Genomic DNA, 19837 nt, shown 5'->3' on the forward strand with positions numbered 1-19837 from the left:
GTGTAAACTTTTTGAGGAGATATTTAATGAGGAGGGAAAGTGACCATCATTAAAGATGCACCTCTCTCCTTGTTCACTTACTGTCACAGACTGGACAGCAGATCCCGTCCACTTTACGGGGGTTGAGGCACTTGACCACGCAGCTGGAAGTCATGCAGGCGGCGTTCCCGCCCACGCACTCGCACATGGTGCAGTCGTTCTCGTCCCAGCGCTCCCCGGGAGTCTTGATGCCCTGGCTGGTGAGACAGAGCTGGGTCTCCTCAGCGTTGCAGTCCTGCTGCTTAATGCAGTGCGCCCAACCCGCCTCGCAGCGGCACGTCATGCAGTGGCCGTCGCTCCACGCCTCCTCGTCCGCATAGGTGTGGCCGTTGTGGGTACATCCATCGGTCACCATGCCTGGACAGATGGACAGTAAAAAAAGGGGAGAAAAGTTTTCAACATCATGCTTTATTGTTTAGAGACAAAATGTGTAAGCAATAGGGGTGGTAGAGGAGGAGGAGGAGGAGGAGGAGGAGGAGGAGGAGGAGGGGGGTGGAAAGAAAGAGGAGGTTGTTGAGGAAAAATGGAGAGGGAGGGAAGGAACATGAATGGAAGAGGAGGAAAAGAATAAGGAGATAGTGGAGGTAGAGGAGGAGCATGAGGAGGAGGACACTACGGATGCAAGAGGGAGAGGTGGTTAAGGAAAAGAACGAGGAAGATGAGGAGGAGGAGGAAGAGGAGGGTATGGTAAGATCTTTACTATTACAACACAAAGATCACTCTCAGTTATGTGTCTTTGCAATCTTTGCTTACACCTTTGATTATTATTCTAAAATACAATGTGGCACCGTCTTGATTGCATTGCAGCATCAAGAGAACAATCAATTTTGTTCCTCCCACAATTATGCCATTTCACAAATTACCTCAGACTGAACAGGAACTACTGTCTGATTATACAATCCATCTGCAGATTGTAAACTATTTACATTGTAACAATTTTGGCAGACGAACTTTCTACTCAAATTTTCTTGATAGCTACAACATGGTGTCATATGACTTGGCCATTATCTTCATGTAACGTCCCATCAACTCAACATTGACAGACGACTTGTCACTCACTGACTCCACCTTGTAAATTCTATCGCACCTCATGAATACATTACTAAGCCATCTGCAAGTAATAATATATTATCAAGTTCAAGTAATCTTTTTTTTCCTTTTGGAATGACAAACTGCTCACAGAAATCTAATACAGGATGTCTAGCTCATCACTCGCACATTTGACAAACGTGACAGCGTAATAAACACTTTTGCTAACAGTTATTTAGTTCTATCCTTTCACAGATCCACAACGGACCAAGCAACCAGCGAGCCATCAAAAAAAAAGTGAAGATTTCCTTTTACTGATGGGATATTCTGCAACCAGACTAGACCCTCTGCACCGCCCTGCCCCCATTGACCCAGTTAGCACGTGACAAATCCCTCAGCACAATCTCATCTTTTCCACCGTTCCATGGCACAAACGCCTCCGCCAGCATCCTACTGACAGGCTTACTGGTAGGCAACACAGGTGAACACGTTGACAGGGTACTAACTCCAATGACCGATTACCCTCGTTCTGCTTTCCTTATCGTTCCCCGCAGATGAGACAAAATATTAACTTCTGATGGTGTTGAGAATATGAAACAGAACTCCACAATGAAGCAGTGTTCCACAGAACCAAGCATGAAATCACCTGCCTTGGAATAAAAACCAACCAACAAACAAACACTAACCAATCACACAAACATCCCTCCACGTGCCGTTTTGCCAGGAACAGATACTTCATCACAAAAGTATCATCTCATACAAAGTACTCTAGCAAGAATGTTGTCTTGAGAAAACAGGAGTCTTTTGAACATATGACTGTGATAAACTTTTGCATCAAGTGAAAAGCACACAATCACTTGGCTGGAAAGAAAGGATCAAAGTTGATGGCTGGGAAAACGTAGGAAAGATACATTTGAAAAGAACAGAAATGAAGATAATTTGACAGACACATATGATTTTCAAAGAGTAACCCCCTTTTTTTTTCCTTCTCTTAACTCTATACAAGATCATTTCTGTTTCCTTACGAGCTCCAATTCACCGCCAGACCCGCTCACTTGACATGTTGCAACAAAAATGCCTTTTGGCAGATTATTTCAACACAGGAAAGAAAAAATCATCAAGAATAAAAATAGAATTCTATAGCATATTTATAGCTAACTGCATAATTGATCAATACATAAAAATAGCAGCTGAATAGAAAGAGACAGGGAGAGAGAGAGAAAGAGAGGAAAGGGAAAAAAAAATGAGATTCAATAATCACATCAAGATTTACTTTTGCTTCAAATACAAACAGACACTCTGCAAATCGACAAATCCACGGGGAGCCTTTATGAGTGCTCACTCTTGGTCTGAGCAACTGCAAGACCAAGGCAAGAGGGGAAAGATTGCACTCTTCAGAGTGGAATCTGTGTGTGGGTTTTTCACATCCTTTTGAACCACCGGGTAAATATTTGCATCTGGGGATGGCCACGGGGAAGCAAATGGCAAGAAACTATGAAATAGACATCACTAAAATCCCCTGGGACGATGTAAGTATGAATATCTAATTGCTGAAAGTATTCCCATTGTGATCTCAAATTCATGCCACTCCTCTCATATCGTTCTAGGATGACTAATGTGGAAAAACTCGGTCAAAGATCGCAGGTCACGTACCTGTACGATAAAATCTTTAACACAGTGGTATATCATACACATACTATCTTAAATGATGGAAGGCTGCCAGGTCAATGAACGAAAGGAACACGGTACTACAAATCTTCACTGGATCATGAGAAATCATGAGATGACAGACTGAGCGGTTCAATTTCTAAAGCCGTTTAGTCACATGACTTATAGTTTGAAGGAAATCACTCATTCCTACGTCTACAGGATCAGTTATTGTCAGGAATACATTATTTGAGTCCTCTGAAATGCACCCACAGCAAATCTTTCATCCTATCCCTGACTGTTTGAAGATACCATAGAAGACATACCACCCATGGTGTTCCATGTCTGCTATCAAGAAACGTATCTTCATCTATGTCTCCCTATGACATACATCACTACAGGGGTTTGATTACAAGCTAATTTACTTTATAGAAAGGTGAAGCATCTATCCATCTACCTATCACATCTGTCTATCTATCTATCTATCTATCTATCTATCTATCTATCTATCTATCTATCCATCCATCCACCCACCCACACAAATCACTGATACAAAGACTGCATTATGTCCTATAGGATTCCTCCTGGAAAAAAAAACCAAAAAACAAAAAACAAAAAACAAATTCTTAGTCCACCACAGCAAAACACATAACTAAAAGCAGGATACATAAAAACCACTAAGCAAACAAACAAACCACCAACTGACAAATACAATCTCTCCATTGAAGCAGAATTCCACTGGCCTGCCTGTGACATTTTGTCTTCTTTTGCCCATACCATGTTCACCTGAGGCATATGAATAAATGCATCCTACACACTCGATGACATTACATGTTCGCAAGGCTGAAAGGTCATAACTCCATATCTCTGTGCACAGGAAACACCCTGATATCCCTCTTCAGGACACTCACAATACTCGCTCCTTTTCTTGCTGCCTTTTGCAAGTATTACCACGGTAAACAAGTCTGCTGTCGCATCATTCGTTTTGACATATGCCCCTAACGTCAAGCACTACATACAAACTGTACCTTTAAAAGCCGACTGTGCATCTGTATTAAATGGCCAAGGAAATTTCCATAGCATCAACCATCTCAGGTATCTACCTTATATCTACTCCTATCATCCATGCATGTTGTTCACTATCCTTCTACTTTATGCCCCACCCCCCCCCCCCCACATCTGCATCATTAGAATTAGTCAAACTGATCTGTTTGAAAAAACTGAAGGATGTTTCATCATGAGTGTTGACAACATATTCCTGTGGTGATCTGACTATCATTTCATGCTGTAAACAGCATCCTCAAAATTATTTGCAGCAGTATGATTACGTACGAGCAGATACAAATCTTTCACTACGAGTGATGCCTCCTTTTAAAGTCAGCGCAGACACTAAAATGGAAGACGGGGATGACTGCGAGCAGGGTTTTGAAGCAATGGAAGGACGTGGCTTTCTTATCACACATCTCCAATCGTGTGTTTACACACACACTCAGCGAGTCTACTGACTCCAGTTAGCATAGTTTCCATGTGAAGGCAAACCTATCATGAGTCACTGGACACACATGCTATTAATACTCATAATGTAAATGAGACAATGCTATGTGGAAATTCCACAATCCAAAAACCCCTTTCCAACCCCCACCCAAAAAAAAAAAGAAAGAAGGTTTATACATGCAATTTAACTACCTAACAAGAGATGTAAACAAGAACACCCAGACTTGAGGTGATAACATGGTGTGTTGACACCGATCAATTGTAATAGGTCAATTACAATGCCACAGGTCACACACAAAAGAGGTCGTAAGACCTTTGAGAGCACAGCATAATTGGGTGTTCGCAATCCTAAACCCAAATGTTGCATATTTTAGTATTTGATCCTACATTAATATCAAGATTACGTAGATTGAAAGTGGGATAAAACTTAAAAAGTGGCAATTAAGGCATGGTAATAAATGAAGGTGGGACAGAGAACCGTCTTGTCAATATTGTGACCCGTTTGTTTGAGTTTGAAACTGTAATCCCAACTTGTTTGATTATAGAAGGATCCTCCTCCACCCCCCCCCCCAACAATTAAGTCTTGAGTGTCATAGAGAAATAGCAGATGGCTAAGAGAACAGCAGAGTCCATGCCATCTTTTCCTTCAGTCCTTTTTTTTCCCCCCAGTGTCGACAACATATTTGCAAATGCAAGTATGCATGGCCGTGACAGCCATGCTCTCCATGTCCCCGTGCAAACATTTTATGGATTAATAGCACACTCTGCTTTTGGACGTCCTCCACACTGACCTCAAGTTCTGTCATGAGATGGATAGAACTTAATTTCAGCCGCATCATATCTTGGGTCACAATGTATCCCCCCCGATGGAAGCATTTCTTGAATATCCTCTTGTTCTTCTCGTGTGCTTCACCAACGCTGCACACTGGCACTGGTCCGACGGTCCCTAACCGGCAAAAATCACAGTCGGACCAGTAAAAAATAGAAAAATTGGGTACCTACTGGTCCTACAGACAGGTCCGACCAGTAGAAAAAATGGGTTGGTGTGCAGCTCTGGCTTCACCCACCTAGGTACTTTCATTGGAGGAGTTTTAATCTCTGACACACACTGGATTGCAACCAGTGATACAATACTTCCATCATGAATTGCTTCCATATTGTTCTCCCAGTTTAAGTGCCGATATGGCCAATGTCTCACTTTGTAAGAACACATAAGATCTTCACAAAGCGAGGGATTACTACCTCTGCCATAGAGGGAGGCAAACTCACCGATGACACACTCGTAGACGTCGCAGCAGGACCCCGGCTCCATGCTGCCACTGGCGATCCTCCGCGGGGAGTAGCCGTCCGTGCAGAGCGGTATCGCGCAGCGCTCCAGGGCACAGGTGCACCTGCAGAGGTACCACAAGGAATTGGTGGTGGTGGGGGGGGGGGGGGGGGGGGGTAGGATGGGGGCGGGGTCAAGAAGAGAGGGAGGGGAAGATAAAGGAAAGGGAAATGGGGACGGGATGGTGTGGGGGAAGAGGGAGGGGGAAGGAAAAGAGAAAATATGTTTGTAGGTTATATTACATTAAATTTGATTAGACAAATACAAGATCATGGAGTATCTCTCAATATATTTTGGTTATTAAGTTTACAAAGCACTGAAGTGCTATAACAGAAAATGTAATGATGTTTAAGACAGAATTCAAGTTTTCCAACCATAAATCCCATAGCTGAAGAAGTTGAGTGATTTTCTGGACATATATGCCATCTATACATAAAATTTGTAGACTCTCTCATGAGGGTTCCACCATAGGTAAGTACAGGGGCGACATGGAACAATCATCGCTAACAAACGAAATGGAGTCTGACTGGGTGTTCTGCTCGGAATCACAACATTGTTTTGAACAACAGTCGTAAGGAGATCCAGCGGCAAGGCATCAAATGGCTCTAGCTTTGTGTATGTGTGCGTGTGTGGTCACGGGGGTTTGTCAGGGGCCAAGACACTAACTTGCTGGGTAGGATGCAGCATCCGTCTGTCGACATTCCTCCCATCACCGCCTTGGAGTCCGCCGGACACATCTGGACGTTAGTCTCTGGACACACCACGCCATGGCAGTTGGTCACATTCACTATTAGATAAACAAACAAATGAACAAACAAAAGAAATGGAAAATGAAATAGAATCTGGATAGTAACCTCCTGGCATCTGAATACTGAGGTTTGAAAAAAAACTTTCCAGTTTTTAATTATAAGTAATACAAATCACATTTATAGTGTGTGTAAGAGTTATCAAAATTCATTAATGTTAAGCTAGTCAACAAATAATACATCTGAGAATCTTTCATCGTTTCACTCGAGGGGGGGGGGGCATTTTATGAAGTGTTTTAACTGTCAAATTTGCTCCTAGCCAATCAGATGCAAGGATGTCAGTAGCTTAAAACAGTTGTCAGTGACTGACAAGTTTCATGAAATGCTGCCTTGGTTTCAAGTTTCCTCACTCCTGATTTTGGACATGCCTCCACATTGCTGAATGGCATCACATTATATCTGGTTTCTATGAGAGCAAATACTGTCAAAAATGCATGTTCCTATTGCCACCAGAATTCGCATGACTGGTTCCTTTAAAGGCAAGCATGTTCAAATAGGAGTACACCCTTTCTGATTGATCCTGCCGCCAGAAACTCTTCATTTGGGTGCCGAGCGTGCAAATACTGGGAGAGAGCCAAGGTGATGGGCGAGCAACATGACTATTTGCCCAGGTTCAATCAATCAATGGCTCAACGGCAGGCGAAAATAGCAATGTGTAATTTCCAGGGCTGCCCCTGCCGCGTGACATCGTCCGTCGATCGCGAGGGCAGTAACCCGCACATGAGTGACTGAGGAGTCAACTGAATTAAACCCGCCATGAAATCTGTCGGAATAACCTCCTCCCATATTTCCCTCGTCACAAATCATTACAGTAGAGATTCAATGGTTCCAGTGTTGGTGGTAGCATTCATTAATATCAATAGTTTTCATTTGGCCAACGGTATGGTAGTTTAGTTTTTAAAATCAAACTTGTTGCATCAGTCTTGAATTAGGGAATTAATCATTATGTTTCAATGACATTGTTTGTTCATTGTGTATAAAAACTGAAGAAGGTCAAATTCAGTACAGGTTGTTTTATGTCATAACTTGATATGTATTGTTCTTGAATGACTACAGAAGTGCATTTTACACTACAAGTTTAAACTGTGTGCAAGAAAAAATACTCAGGGGGTTCTTTTCTTTTTTTGTGTGATAAAGTGCTCTCTTTTTATAAATAATTTCAGTTGAAGCACAGACTCAATAAAACATGTTGGGATGATTCTCAATTGACTGTGACAATGTGGGACATGTATTTTGGCAGTTGTTCAGCAGCACTGAATTGGCAAATCTCAACCTGCAATGGATGGGGGATATAGTTGCAGTAGATGGATTGCAGTCACTAGGTGGTTTTTGTTCAAAACCTACTGCAGTTTGCAAATTGGCTAATACAGGAAGGCAGAACTGATACCACCTTACTATTTGACTGTACAAGGGTGGTCTGACAGAAATAGATATCATGATACACAAGAATCCCAACTATCCCCTCCATCTGCCAAGAAGAAAAAGCATGAAAATGCTGCTGCATTTGTGGAAAATGAACTGAATTCCCTGGTGTGCCTGCAAATATAAAGTCTGTATCTAGGATGAAACAAAACACAAGAAATGAAACAAACCTGAAAATTGCAAAGATATCATTTCACAATGCACTCTATGACATGATATGATAGGAAATCCCTAAGGCTTGCTAACTTGTTAAGTTAAAAGAAGGAATAACTTGTCTGCAAGTTGCTTTCTGTTCTTTTTTTTTTATCCCTGTTATGATCTTTGCAGACATCCCCCCTCCCCCCCAAAAAAAAATGCACTTTAGACAAATAAGTAAAAGAGAGTAGGACAAATTTTGCAGACAAAGCTAATGTGTCACAAATGTGTTTGCCTTTCTATATGATCAAGTAACAAATTTTCTATACACAAAGTCATACATTTGAGGATAAGGGACCGTGACGAGAATAGAAAAACACTACAGGGAGAGATAGAACACTGGTGCCAGACAAGTGCAGTTAGCAGGAACATGATGGAGTTTGTTGGAAAGTAGCCAACAAGACAAAGAGGGGAAGGGGGAAAATTGATGAAATAAATACAGAAAGAGAAGTTGATGCACTGGATGTGCCTGGAAAACAGATTAAGATGATAAAAGACACGTCGCGGGGACAGGGATGGACACAAAAACTCTGGACGAGGAATAATGATGTAGAGAGACCGGAGATGGGAGGGAAGGAGGGAGGAAAGTGCATCCTTTGGGGCGGGAGGGAAGGAGCGGTGGAGGAACGACAGCAGAGGGTGATTTCAGGAGATCGGTTGGAAGGGGATTGGGGCTCTCTCTCTCTCCGGCGAATAATGAACCTGAGTAACGAGACGAGTGATGGGGGATCGCCGGGACTTGGGTGGGACTTGTGCGTCACTTGTTAGGACGATTTGGAAGAGTTCAATGTATCGAGATGCGTGTAGGTGGACTACTTTGCTTCATTAATTTCTTTGTAACTTATTTTGTTGACTATAAAGTATGAAAAATGTGACACGTTATCAGTCATCCATATTACCTTTCGTAATGATAAATCAGTGACTTGAGTGGATATCAAAATGAGGACAAGAGTTTGAAAAGTTTGAAATTTGATATATAATTTGACCGTGTGTGTGCGTGTGTGTGTGTGTGTGTATCAACTATCGCTTTACATTGTATTTGCTAACTTTTCAGAAGGTTTGCAAGAGAGATTTCCAACAATAAAATGAAGAATGTCTGGACTTGAGACTAGACTCACAGTTTGGCCTGCACTCAAATGTGTCACAGCAGGATCCTGGCTGTCCGTTGCCTGCCCGGAGCTGGTGGTACTCATAGCCCTCGGGGCAGGGGATGCTGTGGCACACGGCCATGTTGCACTGGCACTCCGGCGGCTGGGGACAGCACTCGCCAGCCACTCGCCGCGCCTGGATCTTCAGGCTGTCCGACGGGCACTGGATGTCGAAGACGATGTCGCACCGCGCCTGGGAGCAGTCCGCCGGCGTTGGCTCTGTGTGGGGTTAACAAGGAAGGGATGTTGGGCATGCGATCACTTTGGCTCACGGTATAAGAGATAATTGAGGAGGAAAATGGAGGACGCTGTGATGATTAATGGCAATATTAAGTGTATCATAGATGAACAAACATAGTGTATCGCTTGCTGTCATCTGACATTGATTTACCCCATGCAATCCTTGCTATCTGAAAAGCTGATCTGGGTATCCCAACGAAGGAACTCAGCAGGTTTAGATAGTGCAGAGACAACAATGCTAGCCTATTGAGAAAAGTACTCACTACATAACTGTACAGATGTGATATCAGAGTTGCAAAACATGACACACCTTTCATTCAAAAAAAAGGTAATACTTCAGATCTCAGAGGGCAAACACGGACATGTCTATTTCGAGAATGACACAAAATTTACCAATCGGTATTTACAGAAGCCATGACATTTTCTCGGTCAATTTGACCTGATAATTGTCATTTATGCAAGACCTAATCGGACAGCATGCTGTATCAAGCAACAAGTCTTATGCATGGCATTGCATTTTCTCTCTCAATCTGCGCATCACAGATCAAGTTCTCTAATGAGATATCTTGACCACTGAGCCAACTAAAAAGACATCAACCTAGCATATGAAATCATCATTAGCATCAATCACTAGCAATTATTTCTCTCTCTTACTGTCTGTCTCCCTCTCTTTCTTTTTCTCTCCACGAGGAGTTCCATACCAACATGCAGATAGCATCTACTGAGACTTTGTTTACGTGATTCTTTGCTTAACTTCATACACTGTAAAAGTGAAAATTTATACCGTGTGGAAATTTTCACCACTATTCAAGTCGTGATTCCATGGAATTTAAAAACACACAAAATTAATATTCCCCCGCCCAGTGCAAGAAAATTACTCGCACGAACATATCCACTTCTACAGTATCATGATTTAACTTCAGACTGTGCATCTGGGTATGTTTCTGTGTGTGTGTGTGTGTGTGTGTGTGTGTTTCATCTCTCTCTACCTGACTACACTGTTGTTGTTGTTTGTGCACATCTCAGATGAACAAAGGGGGGAAACTCTACCCCTGAACTTGAACCGAAGAAGTCACACCACCAGGGATGCTGCCGTTGATGGCATCTCCCCTGATTGCTTGCATCCTCTCCTGCATCACTTCTCTTCTCCTCTTCTCTCTCTCCTTCACCCTCTTCTCTCTCTCCTTCACCCCCTTCTCCCTCATTCTGTCTCTCCATCCCTCGTTCTTTTTTCTCTGCTCTCTATTATACTGAGATGTCAGCTATCAATAGAACTTGACCTTCCCTGAGTTCAGAGGGAAGAACGGCAGCGGGTATCCAGTCTCTCTGACCTCACATCTAACGCTCAGCAGGGAATCCCAATAACAACAGACAAACAACCCTCCACATTCCCATAGAGACATTGGGAATAGCATCAGATTATCCAAGCAAGATGGACCAATAATACTTATAAATAGCCCCATCTCTGTAAAGTTATGTTTCACCCTTATGTGCTATGCCTCCATGTGAAATAATGCATGTATTCCCATATTTACAAGCACATATTTGCAAATAGCTACATATAAGTACAGTCAACCTTGCTTAAGTCGACCTCGCATAAGTCGAATAATAGACTTTTCAAGTCCTTTTCTCTTTATACTAGTATTCTATTGATTTTATTCCATCATAAGTCAAATTTTGAAGCTATTTCTTCAGTCCAAATAGATTTGACTTGGGCTACGTTGACTGTATAATGTATGCTTTCTCGAGAAGATAAAAGGGCATGGTTCTGATGCTGATTGCCTCTTGCTCGGCCTGTGGTGGATGCAGGCCATATAGTCTGCTTCCTAGACTGTTATTACCCCCCTCTCCCAAGTTTCCAGCTGATGCTTTGTAAGGGTAGCTTAGGCACAGTAGAGATGGAAGACGCTCACATAGATTACCCTCTATCTCTGAAAATGCATCTGAATTTGCACATTAATCAAATGCAACGATTCTTATGAAAGATATAACAAACTGCCCCCCAAAAGGTAGAGATTGTAAGATAAAGGTATACCGAACTGCCCCCAAAAGTAGAGACTGTAAGACAGACAGACAGACAGACGAATTGGGGGGGGGGGGGTAGTGGAGCAAAGTTATTAAAGAAGGATGTGTGGTGCCCATCTTGCATAAGACAAGAGGTCTGTGATCTATATCCAGCGTTGGGGCACTGGCTGCGTCCCCCTAGTCTGGATGCAGGCGGCTAATTGGTTCCTGAGGAGTACGCTGCTGTAAGTGTAATACGTCAACAAAGGCTCATCCATCATCGAGGACCGGACTCACCCACCGCATCAGTGTCATCTCATCCCGGCACTCTTGTTGCCGAGATAATGCGGTGATAGGAGGGTGGATCATCATCCACTCAAGCCATCTCTTGGAGAGATGTGCCTCATCATGAGACAAAGAGGAGGAGATGGAGATGGGGGGGGGGGGGACCCTTGGCTTCGGGGATCAGGTGGATGTATTCAGCTCTGGTTTTCATCCTTTTATGTTGTTATCGCTTTACTTATTGTTATAACCATACCACACTTGTCTTCTTTGTGAAAGATTTTGTTTTTTCTTGTATCCTTTTTAACGATCTTCATGATCAATCATGGGTGGGAATATTCATATGGCATAAATACTTGCATACTTTATTGTTCCCACTCCCATACGTTGTTATTTTTTGGTTAAAAAAAAAATGACAAAACACAACCCCCCTCCCCTCCTCTTGAAGAAACCCTCATTTTCCCTTCAGCAAGGCATCCGTATCAATCCTTTCGCTACCTCAAACTCGCAATATTGCAAAATTGCAATATCTGGAGATGGCTGCAGGCAAATCACTTTGTGTGATCAATGTGACTGCCTATGTCAAGTTAGCACAGATGATGTTTGTGGAGCTTTTTGCCTACACGTCATCAATGCCTAATGAAGGCTTGAAGGGGCGGTATAGTTTTGGTTGAGATGAGGCTCCAGGGGGTCTTTACAAAAAGCAACTCTTTTTGGAAGCTCTACATCCTCACATCCCTGTAATGTGGGGTTTGCCACTACGGGCTGGGATCACTACTGGCTATCGATAACCACATGCTCACTTGATGTAACTACTGACTACGTTCACCTGTATGAGTAAGAGGTATTGATATGGCACTTACAATTGATATAGCCTACCATAAATCCAGTGTTTCACAATGTTCTCTTCTACTAAATTTGTCCCTCTCACACACTTCACTTATTCCTAACCTTTCCAGCACTCGTCAGCAAAACTCTCGAGTGTCATAGCAATGGGAAGTATGAAATAGCCATCCAAAGAGATTCTTCTATGCACTCCTCCTTTTATTATCATCACCATCATTATTTCTGATATTCCCGCTTCTCCGATATTCCCATCCACGACTTCACAGGTATGACAAAGGTTTTCTCTGGGATGCTGGGAGGGCCAATATTGACAAGACTCCGCGAAGATTGTCAGACAACAAACACAATTTGGAGCACCACAATGACGGCCATTTGGTCGCCCATTGAAACAATGTTTGCCCATCCTATTTAGTCTGCCAAGAAAAACACTCTCTGGGTTTTATGAGCCCAACTATCTCACCTTGAGGAAAATGGCAGGTCCTGGCAGTACATTGGTACAGATTTATGGCAAAATTATCACTGCTCTTGAGAAAGGCAAACAGTTTGTATGAGGATAAAAAATACACACACGAAAGCAAAAAAGACGATGTGCTGGACAAAATGACTTGCACACCTGAGTGCATGCGTACATATCAAAATCTATACCTTTGCAGGAACCCTTACAAATTTAAAAACTTTTATTAAAATAAAGTGACTGTCTCACCGAGCATTCAACAATGGGCAAAACTGTCGTCTTATGACAGTACCTTATTTATTTGTATTTTTTAAATGATGGAAACATTTTAAGGCTGATGTGTGTCAAGCGTAAGCATTTGTTGCATTTTCATTTCTGGGAGATGTAGTAGATGCACTCAGCATCATGGAATGTAAAAGAAAAGTATGGTTGCACACCACTCCTTTTAAGGATCATTATAGAAATATAATATATTTTTATACACATATTATGGAGGCCTATATGTATAGGCCTATATTAGAATACAAACTCTGAACAATATCAGAGTAGTAAGCTCATAATATATTTCCATATTTGCTCACATACACAAAATGATCATGACTGACACAAGATATCAGGGGGTGTGACTTAACTTTTTTTATATCACGTAAAAACAAGACAATTATTACTTGCAACAGAAAAGCAAGAGAAACTCCATTGACCAACTGAGGAATTTTGCCGCTTGGATTTTAATGGTATATTAACCCCAAAGGCAAAGCATGGTGATTAGAATACAAATCCATAACTCCAATCCCCTCACAGCCTATCTTTCCACCAGGGGATCATCATCTTAGGACGCAGCCATGGAATTCCTGTCTGAAATTGCCGCAAAAATTGATATTGATCGGTTCCCGAGCAACCTGATCCCCTCTCCCAGGCCGAGTGACCACCAGAAGCTATGGAGGAGGTCATTTGAAGGTCAATGCCATGACTGGACACTGGGGAGGGGAAATAGTATTGTGATCAGGGTTGAATTGGTGGACACGCTACAGGGAGAGGGGAGATGGGTCAGACCTCCACAGCAATACAACCCGAGATGGGCTTTTTCTTCGTCACACATGCTAAAAGCTACCTGAAAAACAGGACTTTATTCTATAATGTAGACTGTAGTTTGCTACTGTTGTGTGCTCATAACCAGGAATGATATTAAATCTGATAGCTTCAAGAAAGTGTAATGCTGCCTTCAACAAGTTTAAGGAATTTAGTGAAAACTTGTATTGACAAGTGATGATACACAGTATATCTAAAGGCACAGTTTCAAAGAGTACCAGGTAATGGTATAAAAGTGTCCATGGCAACAGTATTGTAGCTCCTCTGGCAAACATGAATGCCCTTGTGCTTGTCCAAGTATTCTGCAATACCATTGAAAAAATACAAGGACAAATCTCTCAAACAATTAGTTAAATGAAAGATAGAGACAGGGTAAATCATGCCAAAAACTTGTTTTACATGACCTAAAAAAAAAGGCAAATTTGCTCTACTAGGCGGACACAAGTGCATCTTCAAAATTAGCAATGTAGACTGACCCTTGATGGCTATGGATTATTACTTCTTCTTTTTTTGAAACCATCGATCCATGATACTCAAATACGATACAGGGCCAATGCATCATTAACTTTTACCAGGTCAGCAAGCTGTTCTTGTAAAACTCCCCTTAATACATCTCTGTGATCAGAACTTCATCTTTTTAATTTTATTTTCCACTTGTCAGTTTTGTGCATGACTAAAATGCATAGAAGCATTAAATCTCGGCAAAGTCTACTGCAGTCACCACCCTCCTAAGTATATATGTCAACTGCTACTTGGGCATGAAATACAAATTTTAATCAGGCCATTTTTTTTTTTCATTCATTTCAGCAAAGAAGACAAGGCTGGAATTTTGATGCAGTAATTGTGAGAGAATATTGATATCGGCATCTGGAATAATCGGATGAGTCACAAAGCTCCACCCCACCAGTCAAGAATGAAATTTACATTGATCTGTGAAAGGATCCATTATTGGTTGGCATACTTGGAATTTTTCGGATATGACTGTGTGAAGAGGAATGCAAACACCATTGCACATAACGACAGACCTGGCAACATCCTTATGCAAACCTGCCCAATCTTTTCACCTCCTTTTGATGTTATCAGTTTTGCGCATCAAGATGAACAGGAGTTTGCTCAAGATGTACAAGAGTTCAACCATTGAATATTCAGAAGGTCAACCATTATTTCAAAGGTAGTTTTAGTCTTTTTTTTCCCTTCTATTTAACCAAAATCACAGATTTAGAACAAAATAATCATTAAATGCATTTTGCTAAATGTAGTATCCTATACTATAATACTCGAAGTTGTTGTTGTTGTCGCGGCCTTATGTATTTCCTGTTTTATTTCGGCGTTGCTGGTTTGTCTATCTCCTCCCGAGCCGTCGGCTCCGGGCAGCTGCGACCGGTGCCGTCGGCCGCAGGAGAGTATCCTTCATCGAATGGCGCGGGTTTCGTCCCCTCTCCGCCTCCGTGTCGACGTCGAGGACGAAAAAGAAAAATTAATTAGCAACATGCATAAAGCATTTTTGTGCGTGACGAAAGAGCCGAGCGTTTCAATATTCGCGGAACCTGCGCTGGCCTCCTGCTTTCTCGATCTTCCATCTTTTAGCTTGCAGAGACACTGGGGGATACTAAAGATGATGGTGCAGCGAAATCTCTGACATCTTCCGGCGGACGCGCACGCACACACACAATGTACCTCGCAGAACTCTACACACTCTACACTGTGTGTATAGTTCTGTGATGTACCTTTGCCTCCGCCTGTTACGTGTACTGAATGTATTGACGATGGTTACACGAATCTGTGTGTGCGTGATATGGACTACAAGGGCATTTACGTACAGTTCGCCATTATTGGCGTCCCCAAATGAAAACAACGAACGTTGTTATGTAATTGTATTTTGCACAACTGCAGAATACTATATGCAGCTCAGGTACGTCATTTAGTTTGCTCGCCGTTTGCTCTCAAGTCCGATGTCGTTTGTACGCAGACTGTTTAGGACGCGGCTAAATATATTTGCCCTTCCATATCAGATTACACGCGCAGCTGTGTCCATTCGTTTACTGCAGAGCTGCTGTAATCATACATATTCATAAGATGAGCGGACGTAGAGGAAAACCTCGCTTTGCCGACCGCCTATTTTTAAAATTGCAAGTGGAAATAGAATGTGTGGTTCTATGGTCTATCAAACCAAGTTTTGGTGACAAAAAAAAAAGAGGGAGCAAATGAAGACGAATGCAGTGATGTATATGTTCTTCTTTCTTCCATAACATGGGAAAAATATTAAAGAAAAAAAATACGAGGTCGTGAGACCCTACTCCCACGGGTGCCTTTTAAACCTGATGACTATGATCTCCCCCTCCCCAAATAATAACAATGATAATAATAATGATAATAATAATGATAATAATAATAATAATAATAAGGATAATGATAATAATAATATAATAATAACTATAATAGGAGCAATAATTGTAGGACTAATATTGATTATGATAATGTACAGTCTGAAGCAGATGTAGTTCTATATGATATATCAAGCTAAGTTTTGGTGATTAAAAACAAAAAGGAGGGAGCAAAATTATGAAGACGAAAATATCTTATTTTTCTCTCATAACGTGGGGAAAAGAAACATGAAAAAAAAACACAAAACAAACCGAGGCCTTGAAACCAGCCGTGGATTCCCGCGTGGATGCAAGAGCAGGGGGTAATCAAAGTCATAGTGTTAATATCTTCCTGTTTTGACGAGAACAACCTGTGGGCAGAACTTTTGGGGAATCTCATTTGCGTTTTTGGTAATTTTTCCCTGGATGTTTTTGTTTTTTGCCCTGCGGAGGTGGAAATGTGTGTGTGCGTGAGGGCGGGGGGGGGGGGGGGGGGGAGGGGTGAGGGGCAACAAGACAACTGTTGGACTTCAACGGGTGCAAATAACCCCTCGAAACTGAGTTCTATAATAAAAGCAAGTAGTGGCAGGAATGATCCCTACCAATGGACCGGATCGCCGGACATATACTACAAAAATGTATTATAAAATTTCTGGGAAGGGTGGTCATTTAGAAGACAGCACAATTAATGAAAGAATGAGAAGACTTTTCTTTTTATTTCTTCAATAAAAATGTGCAAAATCGTATTATGAGAAAAAAAAAATAAAACCCCTCAGACCCGTGGATTTCCACGGGTGCTGCTAGTACAGATATAATATTCTATGACAGGAAGATAACAGGTGATCCATGCACTGCTATTTTTGGGCATGAAGTTTTCAATGAAAAAAAAAAGAAGCCAAATTCCAAAACTCTCTGCTTCCACCATGTAGAAAAGGAATGCCCTAGACACGTACTTGAAGATTCTGGTTCTACACAATGGCATGTCGGCATACTTTCATGTGGAGTCAAATGTTTTGAAAAACAAACTATGATCTCTCCGCTCAAAAATGGCTAACTGAAAACAATTCAGTGCTATCACAGTGCACATCTGAGACAGCAAAAACACTCTCTCATCTGAGGTTAGGACATGCCCTTCCTCAACATTATCATGTTTCAAAGACAAAATTTTTCCACAGGATGGATTAGCTGGCCCCATGGCACCGTTTAACATTGCAGTGGATCACTTTAATAATTTTGTCAACTCTGCTGACTGAGCTTTATATTGATATTCATTGAATTAAAAGACACCGAAGGAAACAAAGTTGTGAGAAAGTTATGCTGTCCTTCTAAGGAAGACATCTATAACCAAATAGCATCATGCTAATTAAGCATTCATTAACCAGTTTATTCTGGTACTACCATCTATGAGAACATGGAGTATGGTCAACTTAGCCCCTCACAGGATTTTCACATTTTTAAAGCATTCAGCTATAAACATATACACATTTTTTTTTCAGTTGCTTCACTTTTTCACAGTAGGTCAATGTCAATGATGCAAGTAGCATTAAGACCATACAAAGTGCATAAGCTCAGATTTTCTTTTTGTTTTTCAAACTAGGAAAATTGTCTAGAATTGACTTCAGGAGTGTATACAACACACAAGTAGCACTGCTCTGGTCAAACATTGAGTCTCTACTGAAGGTTGCACAGTGTAGATCACAACCTGTTCGTATTTGGAAAGTCTGTGATGCTTTCACATTGAGTGCATGGAGTTCATGGCGAGACGGGGAATGGGGACATTTTTCTGAGAAAAAACCCCCAACAACACCAGAATGAGAACAGGGTCGGAATCAGAACCACGTAAGAAAAGAAATTCAGAGTTAAGGCACAGAAAGACGTCTGAGCCATCAGCAAATATTGAAGAGAAAGGAAATATCACAAAACTCTAGAAGGGAGTTGCTGGATTTGAAGAAGGGGTGGGGTGGCTAGACAGATTAAGCATGATGCTTGGGAGGGTGTGACATTGTATTAATCTCAAACCAATGGATTAGTAAATAGGGGTGATTTTCTTTAGACACCAGCCTCCATCTTGCCCGACCTGCTAGAGACCTCTGAATCTTATCATCCCCCTCTGTTTTGTGCAGCTCATCCCTACGATCACAAAATCTTTGTGATGAGTAATGCATCTCTCCAGTCTAAGAATGACAATAGGTGAGCTTCATGGATATGTGACTGATCACAGCAGTGCACAAATTAAAATTTTCATATACAACATTTTCATCTTTGACAATAAGGTAAGGATGATGACCTAACAGACATTCATGAGATTTCATATGTTTTCCTGTGTTGCAGAACTACAAATCGTAAGACAGCCTTGTATGTGTGTGTAAGTATGTGAGTCTGCATGGAGAAGATTGTTTGGACATTTGCTTTGAAGGGCTGTAATGTCCCCAAAAATAAGATTTGGCTGTTGTTGAGGAGGTGAAAGAGCTACTCCAGTAACTTGCATCTGGCTTATGTCACTCTGGAGTCCAGGGACTATGCTGATGGACAACTGACAACCAATGGGAAGAGTGGCGATATTTCTTGTAGCAGCAGCCCCCCCCCCTTCCAAACCATCCCCACCCTGTCTCCTGCCTAATCTCGTCGTCAGAACAGGTTGCAAGAAATTCCGGCCTGTCTAGTTACCTCAGCATCAGCAGTGACACGTACTAGTCGGACATGAACTCCTGGAATAAATCAAAAATTGGGTGTCCTTTACACTGATGACTAGGAGAACTGACAAAAAACGACGGTGCCAGGAGAGAGGTTCCAAGGAGCCTGACACCATTCATGTTTCAGGGGCTGCTGCATGTCAAGGGAGTTCACACGAACTTTCCCTCCACTTCAGGAGCAGACGCTGGCAGGCTTTTAATATTTATCATTAGCCAGATCTCAAGGCAGTGTGCTTCGTTTCTTCCGGACAAGCATTCTGGTGTGAGACATTCCTAACTACCAATCTGTCTGGTGTAAAGACTATTCTCCTTTATTATGCATGTACGAAATTTATCCTGCAGCTGTGCCAAAGAGGTTGGTTTCCAAGAGGTGTTAGTCTAGCATTATTGACTGGCTGAGGATGAAGGATTGGACAGAAAACACACCTCGAAGCCTGGGAGCCAGGCTAGCCTACCAATGACTACCTGCTGATCTCCCTGGATGCTGCTGAAACTATGTGAATTATGTGCCGAGGCTCCCTAAATGTCTGACCCCTTCCCTTCAGTCTGGAGTGAGAGGCTGGTGGGAAACGGTGAGGAGGGAGTCCCAGAGTTCTGAGATCACGCAAACATCGACCCAAACTTGGAGAAGGCTCCAGGCATTTTGATGGCTTTCAGTCACACCAAAAACTGCCATAAGTCGACATAATTCATCCACTATTTTTTTTTCTCTCCTTCCTTTCCATACTACAAGCTCACTGCCATTGATAGTATAAAGTT

General features: G+C 42.0%; 1 protein-coding gene across 1 annotated transcript in view; it reads right to left on the bottom strand.

Annotated features, from left to right (window-relative positions):
- Window positions 1-19837, bottom strand: part of LOC139733240 (cysteine-rich motor neuron 1 protein-like) — a 105180-nt gene that overhangs the window by 18307 nt on the left and 67036 nt on the right. Inside the window, exons 3-6 of the mRNA XM_071644079.1 lie at window positions 9078-9326; window positions 6203-6323; window positions 5479-5600; window positions 82-396 (exon numbers count right to left, since the gene is read on the bottom strand). Coding sequence (XP_071500180.1) covers window positions 82-396; window positions 5479-5600; window positions 6203-6323; window positions 9078-9326 — 807 coding nt within the window. The remainder of the gene's footprint in view (window positions 1-81; window positions 397-5478; window positions 5601-6202; window positions 6324-9077; window positions 9327-19837) is intronic.

This window comes from Diadema antillarum, unplaced genomic scaffold, assembly GCF_040938485.1.
Source record: "Diadema antillarum isolate AM-2024a unplaced genomic scaffold, OU_Dant_1.0 seq00000463_RagTag, whole genome shotgun sequence".
NCBI classification, from domain to species: Eukaryota; Metazoa; Echinodermata; class Echinoidea; order Diadematoida; family Diadematidae; genus Diadema; species Diadema antillarum.